The sequence below is a fragment of the Chinchilla lanigera genome, unplaced genomic scaffold (assembly GCF_000276665.1).
Source record: "Chinchilla lanigera isolate Chin_1 unplaced genomic scaffold, ChiLan1.0 scaffold00030, whole genome shotgun sequence".
NCBI lineage: Eukaryota > Metazoa > Chordata > Mammalia > Rodentia > Chinchillidae > Chinchilla > Chinchilla lanigera.
Genome location: NW_004955431.1, coordinates 5,630,622 through 5,643,138, shown reverse-complemented (window position 1 = coordinate 5,643,138; position 12,517 = coordinate 5,630,622). Strand labels below are relative to the sequence as shown.

Here is a 12,517-nt window from a genome sequence, read left to right as displayed (position 1 = left end):
AGACAAACAGATTCTTAGATACATATGAATTATAAAACTGGGCCATGAAGACATAAAAAACATGAACAATCCAATAACAGGTAAGAAAATAGAGGAAGTAATTAAAAAAACTATGAACCAAGAAAAGCACAGAAACTGTTATATTTACAGCTGAATTCTACAATAACTTCAGGGAATAGCTAATTCCAACACTCCTTAAACTCTTTAAAGACATTCCAGGGGAAGGAGTACTTCCAAACTCATTGCTGGAAGCTAGCAGTACTCTGATCCAAAAACCAGATAAAGGCCCAACTAAAAAAGAAAACTATAGGTCAATTGCTTTAATGAACATAGACACAAAATTCCTCAACAAGATTCTGGCAAACATAATGCAACAGGGTTAAATAAGCTAAGTAGGCTTCATCCCAAAGAATGTAGAGGTGGTTCAACAAACACAAATCAATAAATGTAACATATCACATAAAGAGAAGCAAGGACAAAATCACATGATCTGATCATATCAGTAGATCCAAAAATAGCCTTTGACAAAATCCAACATCCATTCATGTTAAAGTCTTCAAGAAAATGTGTATAGAAGGACCTTACCTCACTGGGTGTGGTGGCACACACCTGTAATCCCAGCACTTGAGAGGCTGAGACAGGAGGATTGCTGTGAGTTCGAGGCCAGCCTCAGCTTAAAAGTGAATTCAAGGCCAGCCTGAACTGTACAGTGAAACTCTGTCTCAAAAAAGACAAATAAATAAATAAATAAAAGTAAAAATAGAAGGACCTTTTCTCAATCTGATAAAAGGAATTTATGACAAACTTACTGACAACATCAGATTACATGAGGAAAAGCTGAAAGTTTTCCCTTTAAAGAACAAGACAAAGATGTTCACTATCACCACTTCTGTTCAATATAGTACTCAAAACATTAGCCAAAGAAATCAGACAAGAGAAAAAAATAAAAGGGATATGTATAGAAAGGAAGAAGTTAAATCATCATTATTTGCAGATGGCATGAGTCTTTACATAGAAGACCCAGAAAAGTCTACCAGGGCAATGTATTTCAGAATTTTCCTGTTTCTCAGGAGCTATTCCTATTCCCTATTTCCCCATTCTTATTCCCCATTCCATTTCTGCAATAAATTTCCTCCTCTTAAGAAAGAAAAATCTACCAAGAGTCCTAGAATTAATAACCTAATTCAGTATCATAGCAAGATATAAAATCAGCACACAAAAATCAATAGCATTCCTGTACACCAATAACGAACCTACCAAGAAAGAAGGTAGGAAAACAATATCACTTGTTTTTTTTTTTTGGTGTTTTCAAAACAGGCTCTCACTATGCAGTTCAGGATGGCCTTGAGCTCAATTTGTAGCCCAGGCTGGTCTTGAACTCACAAAGATCCTCCTGCTTCAGCCTCTCAAGTGCTGGGATTACAGGTATGTGCCACCATGTCCAGCCAAAAATATTATTTAAAATAGCACCAAGAACAATTAAAAACTTAGGAATTAACCTAACAAAGGAACTGAAAGACCACTATAATGGAAACTACAGTCCTCTGAAAAAGATTGAACACATCAGAAAATGGAGATATTCCCTGTTCCTGCATAGGAAGAAGCAATATTGTTAAAATAGCTGTAATTCCAAAAATGATATATAGATTTAATGCAATCCAAATCAAATTACCAATAGCATTTATCACAGAACTTGAAGAAACTACCCTAAAATTTATAGGTTAACAAGAGAGACCCAGAATAGAAAAGCAATCCTGGACAGCAAGGACAAAGCGGGAGGCATCACAATCCCAGATTCAAGTTATACTAGAGGCTAAATGGGTGTCTGCTTCCTCTCCCTCACTGCTCCATGTGCATCCCTCCCTAAGCTGCACACTTGATCAAAGAGGATGCTTTCCACCCCCATAGCGAAGGGCCATTTCCTAGGTCAAGGGAAGTAGCTGTGCTCCCTTGCTAGGACCTCCAAACAAGCTCTCAAGTTATACTATAGTGATAAAAACAGCATGGCATTTGCACAAAAGCAGAAAAATCAATAGCATTCATGCAGATTAAGTAGATCAATGAAATAGGATAGAGTAGAGTAGGGTAGAGTAGAGTGGAATAGAATAGAATAGAATGGAATAGAATAGAATAGAAGATGAAGAAATAGCCCCAGGTACATTAAGTCATCTGGTCTTTGACAAAGGAGTCAGAAATACACACTGGAGGAAAGATAGCCCCATTAGCAAATGGTGCTGGAAAAGCTGGCCATTTATGTGCAAAAGATTGAATCCAGAGCTATATCTTTCCCCATGTACTAAACTAAAATCAGAATGGATCAACGCTCTACATATTAAAACAGAAAGCACTTGCTAGAAGATAAGTTAGATACAACTTTTGAAAATATAGGCACAGGAAAGGACTTTCTGAACAGAATCCCAATTGTGCAAATAGTAGTTTCAAGAATCAATAAATGGAGCTGTATCAAACTGAAGCTTCTACATAGCAAAAGAAACAATGAATGTTGTGACGAGACAGCCCACAAAATGGGGAAAATTTTTGCTTGTTATGCCTCTGACAGAGGACTGATATCTAGAATTTATAAAGAACTCAGAAGAATCAGATACCCCTCCCCAAATAAAAGATCCAATCAAATCATGGGCTACTGAAATAGATACTTCTCAGTAGAAGTACAAATGACCAATAAATGAATGAAAAAGTACTCAAGGTGTCTGGCCATTAGAGAAATGCAAATTAAAACAACACTAATATTCCACTTACTCCAGAAAGAATGATCAGCATAAAAAAAAAAAAATGAACACTTCCTGGTGATGTTGTGGAGGAAATGACACCCTATCTTGTTGGTTGGAATGTAAACTGGCACAGCCATGTGGAAATCAGTAATGATTTTTCCTCAAAAAATTAAAACTAGAAATTCTGTTTGATTTACCTATTTTTCTCCTAAAAATCTTCCCAAATGGGTTAAAGACATCATACTGCAGTGATATAGACATACCCACTTACAGCAGCACAGCTCACAATAGCTAAATCTTGGAAGCAGTCTATAATATATTCCCCAACGCATGACTGGATAAAGAAAAAATGTGGTACGAAAATGGATGCATCTAGAGATCATAATTTTAAGTGGAATAAATCAGACACAGAAGTTTAAATATCACATGGTTTCTCTTCTATGAGAAACCCAACATATAAATAATTTTAAAAGTAAATGAAAAGTAGACAAAAGGAACAAGGAGTTGGAATTTTTGCAAATGGGAAAGGGATCTAGAGATGGAAGTTGAGGAAATGAAAGAAAAGAATGAAGTCATGTTATGTACATTTCCCACACCCTAAGATGAATGTAAGCATTATGTACTATAAACATGCACTAATAAAAAATTAAAAGTTCAAAGCAAAATAAAAGTTAGTAAGTATATAAAAGATTTGGATAAAACTATTAACACATAAATACGTAAAACATTGTTCCAGCAATGAATAATTTATAGCCTTTTCAGGCGCACAGAAAACATTTGACATATTTGACTAAATTTTGGGTCATGAATCAGATCTAAACAAATTTCAAAGAACTATAATAGTTATAGTAATAATAATAATAATTTGTTACATTACAAACAGAAGTCGTTAATTTAAGGAAAATGTTTTAGGATATGAAACACTGGTCTTATAAGGATTAAAAAATGATAACATATGACTTTGTTAGAACTGTGACCTTCTGTTAATGAAAGGACAAATCTTAGGAGAGAAAGAAAAGCACATGGCAGAAAAGTTTTTCTGCAATACATGTAACCAATAACAAGGTGAAAATAGAATACGAATATACAAAGAATTCCTACAAATAGGAAAAAGGCAATAATTTCAGGAGTAAAACAGGGAAGAAAATGAAACAGTTACTTCACAAAAAAAGGATAACCAACTGAGAAATAAACCTATGAAAACATCCTTAATCTTATCAGTGATCATAAAAATGCAAACAAAAATCATATCTAGACGTTACACACACTATGCAGTGGTTGAAAATAATAGAATACTTATTCCAAGTATCAGTGAAGATGAGAAACACTTGGAACTCTCACTCAATGTCAATGGAGTACAAATAGGTGCAACTATTTTGGAAAACAGGTAACATTAATAATTACATTTCAAGACTTGTTACCCCAAGACAGAATAATTTTAGCATGGGGCATACATTTCTTATGGTTTCTCTCTAGCTATCCTCTAAAGGCCATGTGCACTGATAGGTGGGAAAGTGATTAAAATATGAGGGTGATATAGCTGACTCGCTGTTGGCAGGTGGGGGCTGATCAGCAGGAGGCATGACCCGGAAGGGCATCTCTCCTTTCCCATCTCTTCCCTTCATTCTCTGCTTTCAGGCCATCATAGTGTCAGCAGTCTTTCCTCTGCTATGTCCTTCCGCCATGTCTTTCTGTCTTAGAGCCAGCTGATTATGGACTAAAATTTTGAAACGTGAGTCAAAATAAGTATCTCCTTTAAGCTGTGAGTGTTCAGCACCTGTCTGGAAAGTGTAAGGTCCTGAGTTCTATTCCCAGTACCAAAATAAAAAAGCTGTGAGTATTGTAGGTATTGTGTCTCAGTAATGAGAAAGTGAGTAAGGCAGATTTTGGTACAGAAGTGAGGTCATTGCTGTGACTTACTTGCCCCTGTGGTTTAAAAGCCTTTAGAACTGGCTTGTGGGAGGAATTTAGAAAAGTTAGGAGATGACAGCTAGAGAAACCCTCAAATGCTATATGCCAACTTTGATGGGAGATACTGGTCAGAGCTCAGAAGACTAGAATGCTACAGAAATGCAACCTGTAAAGATGAGGGTTGAGATGTTTCATCTGGGAATAAGGACTACATTAGTAGTTGGGCTACCAGCCATGTGTGTTATGCTCTGGCAGAAAATCTGTCTATGTTTTTTGCTCATGTCCTGAGACATTGCATGAGACTGAGATTAAGGTAGGCAGACTAATTTGGCAGAAGAAATTTCAAGGAAGTTTAGCACTTGTACTTCTGACAGCTTTTAGTCATTTGTACAGAAAATCAGATGTAAAAAAAATATTTGAAAAGTTTTCAGTTTTACCAGAAAGGAAAGTCCTGTAAAATTGGAGCACAGAAGAACAAGGTTGCTAAAAAGATTGGCATCAAAAAGAAGTGAAATACTTTACATCCAGACAATAAGAAAGCTCCTTTGAGGGCATGTAGGTAATCCAAAAGACCTCACCCTTCTCAGGTTAAAAAAAAGAAAGACTTTACTTTGAGAAGAGAGCCCGGGCACCCTGTCCAAGAAGGCCTGCATAGGGAATTTGCTCTCCAAGATTCAGGTCACAGTCCTCACCTATTCAGGCACTTAGAGGCCTCTACAACCATGATACAAGGGGTCCTGGCTACTGCTCAAGCTGGTAACACTTGGCATCATCTACATAGTGCTGGTTTTACAGGTAGGTAGAATGCAAAATTGTGGAGTCAAAAAGGCTCCCACCCAGATTTTAGAAGGAGGCCACGTAGTGTGCCCTTGAGAGGACAGGGCATAAAGCTGTTAGAGTGAAGCAGAAAGTGAAGTGGAGACCCTTGAAAGTTGGAGAAGCAAAGAATGTGGGCTGTCCGAGGTAAGCCAAAGGTGGTGAACAAACCCAGTCCAAAGGAAATAGGATGGGAGCTTCCCACAGGGGAAGGACTGCTCAAATTGCTTGGAGTTCCCATCTCACCACCACTTGCCCTAGGTGCTGTACATGTTTCTAGAAGATCTAATGTTTGTCTTTCTGCACTTCAGTATTGCTTTGGTCCCATTGGTTTTTACCCCCCTGTTCCTCCCTTTTAGAATGGATATTTTCACTCTCTGCCGTTGTATATTGCCAGTGTTTAACTTTCCTTTTGGCTTTTACAGGGACTCACAGTTAGTTGTTTACCTTACATTTCAGAAGAAACTTTGGACTGTTCTGCACTACTAGAACCGTTAAGACTGTGGCAACTCTTAGAGATGGACTAAATGCATTCTGCATCAAGTGATGTACATGAGGTTTTTGGGGGCCACAGCTTATATTTAGATGTCCCCCAAGATCCTCATGCACTCATAGATGGGGCTTTTGGAAGGTGATTAAATTATGGGATCATAAAGCTGACTTGCTCATAGGAGTTCAGGTTTGGTTGGAAGAGGCAGATCACGGGGAGCACGGCCTGGAAGGATGGATCTCTCTTTCAGGATCTTCTGTTTGAACCTTGCTTTCTGGTCACATGATGGGAACATTTTTTCCTCTGCTATGCCCCTCTGCCATGCCTTTCTGCGTTGGAGCCAGCTGACTATGGTCTGAAACTTCTTTTAAAATTTATTTTAAAAAATGAAAGAAGGAAAACATATTAACAAACAGACATCCATTTACAAAATAGCATAAGAACAATACAAACAGTACAGAGTTACAGACGATCTGGAGCCCATCACATTGTGTGAAATAAGCCAGGTTCAGAAAAACAAATGTCCCACAATCTTAATATGTGAAATTTTAAAAAGATGAGAAGAAAGTAGAGAGGAAACTATTATTGGATAAGAAAGCAGGAATAGGGGTGTGTGTGTAAGGGTGAACAACAGTGAGGGTGGATATGAACAATACATTTTACGTGCATGGAACCCCCACCCACGTAAAACCAGGAAGGAAAGTGGGGCAAGGGAGGTAACAGAAGGTGCAAATGATTGAGGTATGTTTTCTGCATGTATGAATCTGCCAAACTAAAACTCAGGGGATTGGAATCCAGGGCTTCACCTGTATTAGGCAAGTGCTCTACCACTGAGCTATACCCCCAGTGCTAGTTTTTTAATTTCTTTAGAAAAAAAAAATAAAAATAAAAACATTATTATTACCTTTGCCGCCCCTACAGTGAACTGCAATGACATTTTCCTTATCTTGCATCATCCATTCCTCTACTTCCTTGGAGAACAATAACATCTCCCTGATTTCAAACACAAGATTTTTAGTTGAATGTAAATATTTCCAAAAAATCAAGCCCTGTGTATCGAGCCTTTTTCTGATAGTCAAGGTAGCATAAAACTTACTTCAGAGTGGGGACATTGTGATCATCAATTTTGATTCGATGGACCCTATAATGAAAGTACTTAGGATCATAAGCTCTTTCACCTTAAAGAAATAATACATATGTTATAGCTCTGTGCCTAAAAACATAGCAAGTGATGAAGTTATAAATGAGTTAAAAATTTCTCTTATAAATTCCTTATCCATCATCAAAAGGAGCTTTCTGAGTCAAAATCTGCTGCTCTAAAACAATCATAAGAGTCTCGAAAACGTAAGGCTACCAGTGGTTTGTCTACATCAGGTAACCTGAACTCCACTCTGATCAATAGGCATCACTTTTAACTTTCTGGCAGACTACTCACCGTATCTCTATAGGATAGTTAGAAACCGTGGAGCAGAGGCAAATGCAGCTGACCAAAATGCTTGCCCTCTGAAAACGTCTACTGCATATACAGACAGAGGGGGAAAAATATCAAGAGACAAGAGTGGTAAAATGGGGTAGACACTGATTCCTACAGGGCTTGTTGTTGCCATTGGGTTTTTTGCACCAAGCGCCCTGCTGTTATCACAACCCTCTCCTGTTAGGTTGGAGGACTCATTGGGTGGGTTGTCTGTGTCAACACAGTCTTGAATGGAAACCAAAAATGCTTCCCTAGTACCATTAGGGCGGATCTTATTAAATGGTTCACTGTCATTCCTTCCCTCCATTCCTGTCCCCTCATAGGAACTTTGTGCTGGGGAGGTAACTTTTCCTACCAAACAGGGCCAGCCGAAGATGTGGGCTTTTTTTTTTTTTTTTAAGCTAACTCCCTACTTCTAAATACTTACGATTAAATGAAATGAAAAAACAGAACCATCTTATTACTGTAGTAATCTCTTTTCTATATCTATGGTAGAAAAATACTGAGCTATGTACATACTGCACAGATTATAGACTTGATAATGGTCTGGATGCTTGGTGTCTAGGAACCGCATGACTTCCTAAAAAAGACAAACACGCGTGTTACATACCCAACATAACCCAGGTGTAATTTAGGAGTTACTAAGAGAACCTAAAATGCCCACTGCTTTTTATTCACTTGTCTTTCACTGACACCTTCTAAGGGAGATTCAGGCAATATGAATGCGGGTATGTTCATTCCAAATAACATGTGACTAATTGATAGTTTTCAAACAGCCCGCCAAGTGGGTTTGGCTACATAGACTAGCTTTACTATAAGTATACATTGTTTAAAGCTACCAAAGAAGGCAATTAGCTGGTTAACTAGTTTGATTTCTTCCAGATCATTAATTCACAGATTATGGTTAGTATTTGACTGTAGTTTTGAATAAGTGACTTTTATACAATATGAATATTACAATCTACCTAAGTAGATTGTACACAAATAAATAAATGTGTAAAATAATTATATGTACTCTACATGATATAAAAGATAAATTATATCAAATTTTAGATAAATGATGGCAATATATAAACTTTTTGGTACATCTGTGTTTTCTTATGCTTGAAAATGAATATATATATGTGTATACATATACATATATATGAAAAAATTTAAAATCAGAAACATGTCATTATTATTATTTTGGGGTTTTTTTTTTGAGATAAGTTCTCATTATGTAGTGAAAGCTGGCCTTGCACTTGCTTATGTGCTGGCCTTGAACTCATGGAAATCCTCCTGCCTCAGCCTCCCAAGCGCTGGGATTATATGCATGTGCCACTATGCCCATCTGAAAGATGTTATTATTTAAATGGTTAATATAGTTAAACAGTTAATACAATTAATGCTACCACACAAATCTAACAATGTTTCTAGCAAACTTATCCACCTAAAACACACATACACACATATCTCTGTGAAGTAAGAAAAATGACTGTTATAAAATTTAAAAACTGGTATATTACCACCAGAAAATGTTTATTGGCCAAATATTCAGAAAAAAGGTATCCAAGTGATCAGTATATAAACTGGTTACCCCTGTGACAGGAGGAAATTAGAAGTAAAAGAAAAATCAACACTCTGAATCTGACAGAATGGGAGAAAGAGGGATAGTCTTCACAGTTTAAAAGCTCATGGGATGTCATACACTAAAATAAAACCCAGATGGACTGAGAAGTAAATATAAAAACCCACAAATATGTCCAGGAAATGTAAGTGGACATTAATTATTTGGACAAGGAATAGCTAAGTGGTGAGTCAATGGAAGATCATTAGGTTCAGGGCTGACATCATAAAAATCTGAAATTTCTATTTTAAAAATGCCACAACATATAAATAACAGAGGACAAGATTTTTCAGTAAAACTGAATGGAGATGGCCATTTGCAATAAATTAATAACTCATTATCAACAACTTAACTGATACTCTTCCACCCTATAGATAAATGGCTCCAGGACATAAGTAACCCATAAAAGAAAATTCAACTGAGTATCCGTCTATATAGATAAATATTCAGCTTTGTGAATAAAGAAGTCAAAAAAAACATGAAATACCATTTGCTCTCATGAAATTGACCCTTTCATTTTAACTGAGAAAATTCAGTGCTGGCAAATATAGCATAAAAGTAAAACCTTTAACTTATTGCTGACACAATCCTCAGAGTTTAGCAATATATATTAAGGACCCTTATATGGTCATATTTTTTAGCTAGGTAATTTCACGCCTAGGAATCTATCCAGAAAAAGCCTTATGCTCAAAGGTGTTGTTGCTGTGTTGGGTGACAATAGTGACACCTAAATGTGGAACATCAGAGGTTAATTGCAACACAAACAAAATAGGTGACATTAGAATACTGTCCTGATGGCTGTTCCCGCATCAAGCAGACATTTCACGCTGGTAAATTTATGTGCAGCTTTTTTCAGCATCGCTTTACATAAGAACAGTCAATATTTTCTTCTTCATGGAAAAATTGCTATACCTGGTTGGTTAAGTTTCAGGGATGTTTTGAATCATCTTTATATTTCTCTCCACGTCTGACGATGATCTTAAGGATTTGATTTTTCTGCATGAGTCCATCCTGTGTTTTTTAATCTAAATTTTTTACCTAAAAACTCCAAAATATCCTCTAACTAAATTAACTGAAAAGGGACAAAAAGCATCCAGAGAAAAATTCAACTTTTATCAAGAATCTACAATGGTCACAATCTGTCACCAGATAGAAAGTTTCTGTCCTCAGCCAAAATAAAGAGTATCAATTGTGCTAAGGCCAAAAACTAAAAGATGACTTAGAATATTTTAGGGCTCTGTATAAGGATATCTGTGTCCTCTCCAGAGCTCAGCTTACCATGTGTACAATCCTGGAAAGTCTTCCCTGGGATACACCAGTGGGAAATATTTTCTACTCTTTGAAAGACTTCTGGAAATGACCTGTACATTGGGCTTTTCCTAAATCTGCCAAACACTTCTCTCTGTTTATAGTTGCACATTTCTTGATTTAGGGATAAAGGAACTTCATCTCTAGTTGTATGGGACGGCAGTAGTAGCCAAGTGATGCTTCCACCCTTCTGTGTCTTTCTGTACTGAGTATTGATCCCACATCTGTACAGCGTTTGCTAGGCACTTAAAGTGTTTCTGCTAGTAAATATCCTGCCTATGAAATTTTATCCTCTGCTTTTCATATTCAGCATTGTTCAGAATATTACCTTGAGGTGGGCATGGTGGCATATACCTACTGTCTCAGCTGCTTAGGAGGCTGAGACAGGAGGATCACAAATTTGAGGCAGAAAAGAAACTTTGAGACAAGACACTGCCTCAAAAACTAAACTAAAATTAAGCTGAACTGAACTGAACTAAACTAAACTATACTAAACTAAATTACAAAAGGACCAGGGTTGTAGCTCAGTGATAGAGTACTTGCCTAGCCTGTATGAGTCCCTAGGTTAAATCCCAAGTCCTGAAAAAACAAATTTGCAACTTTTTTCCCTGTTAGGAATAGAGGGAAACCACATGACTGTTCAGTGTCCTCTCAGGAGTTAAGTATGCTCAGATTTGAATCTTACCCTCTTTGGTCAATGTGGGTTTTAAATAGTTCATAATGGCTTTTGTCTATGAAATGACAAGGTATTCCCTGTGCAGAATATACAGTTCCCATGGAACATGCAGCCACTGAAACAGCGCCAGGACCCAGTTCCCAGTTTGCTCCGCTAACTAAACTAAAAGCTTGGACTTGAGGCTGCACTCTGACAAAGATAAAAAAAATAGCTATTATTCAAGCAGTAAATATGCTTTGGGGTGGTTCATACTTTGTAGAACTTATGAAAGCAGATAATTCACCTATGGATACTTTGACTAAAAAAGGTAAAGGTATCAATGTTTACTAGGGTATTTGTCAACACTTCAAGAAAATAATCATGCAAACACTGGTAGGAACCAATAGTTGAGAGACCAATCCAGAAGCCAAGAGTAATGTTTTTGATTTAAATACTGAATAAAGGGTTTATTTGGGTTTTTCTACGTGCCATCTAATATTACTGAATTGATATTATCACCACAAATCTACAAAAATAAAATTAGTTCAACTTAGGTAAGCTGTAATTAATCACAGTTATCAGTTTAACCTACTGAAAAATATTACATAGCAATCAAGGGGTGAATTACCCCTAAAGATACATTCCGACAATTTTGTGCAGTGAATTAAATGTTATTGAACATACTTGTTTGACAATCAGTGCTATATTTGTTATATGTGGATCAATGCAAAAGATAATAATTACTCTAAACCCAACTTTTTTTAAAGTTCACGTTTAGTCACGTGAGTGCAACTTCCCTGTCAAGACTTCTGGTTTCCAAATTGCATTGCTTTTCTTCAGCTGGCTGGGGATATAGCTTAGTGGCACAGTGCCTGCCTGGCAAGCACAAGGTCTTGAGTTCACTTCCTGGTACCCAACAAAACAATCTTTTCTTCAGTTATATTATTTGATACCTACAATTTTTAAGTTTCTAGAAAGTGGATTTTATAGAATGTAATATGTTTACTGACTTTGTGAAATGATGTTTAATTGAACAACTTGTATAAATACTTGAGTTTCTTATACAGAGTTCTATAAAGCAATAAATGTTTATGTTCTTTTTAAAAAACAGAATTATCAGTGCCTAAAACATATTGGGTGAATCTGACAGAATTTATTTTGGAATAAAAACCTAGTCACAAAAGATGTGCCACATGATTCCACTTCTATGAAGCCCAAGAAAAAGTAAAAACTAATCGATGGTGACAGAAGTGAAAATAGCAATTACTTTGGGTGTGTTAGGACACTGAAGAAAGGGGAAAGAAGTCCTTGGTACCTTGATAAGAGTGCTGGTTTCTTGCATACATACTTGTACACAATTTCATCAAGATACACATTTAAGATTAGTGCATTTATGGTATACCTCAATAAAAATGTAATTATATATGCACTTGTACATGTGTATATATGTATTTACTCATGTGCCACATAATGACATTTTGATTAATGATGGACAGTTTATACAATAGAGATCCCATGAGATTAT

The 12,517-nt window shown here is 36.6% G+C and overlaps 1 protein-coding gene across 2 annotated transcripts in view; it reads right to left on the bottom strand.

Annotated features, from left to right (window-relative positions):
- Positions 1-12,517, bottom strand: part of LOC102011792 (phosphatidylinositol 3,4,5-trisphosphate 3-phosphatase TPTE2) — a 42,987-nt gene that overhangs the window by 27,871 nt on the left and 2,599 nt on the right. The window contains exons 3-5 of one of the 2 annotated variants that reach the window (XM_013515894.1): positions 7,943-8,003; positions 7,046-7,127; positions 6,854-6,942 (exon numbers count right to left, since the gene is read on the bottom strand). In XM_013515894.1, the coding sequence (XP_013371348.1) occupies positions 6,854-6,942; positions 7,046-7,127; positions 7,943-8,003 (232 nt within the window). Of the gene's footprint in view, positions 1-6,853; positions 6,943-7,045; positions 7,128-7,942; positions 8,009-12,517 lie in introns of those variants that run through there. The other variant, XM_013515893.1, reaches the window with a different exon arrangement.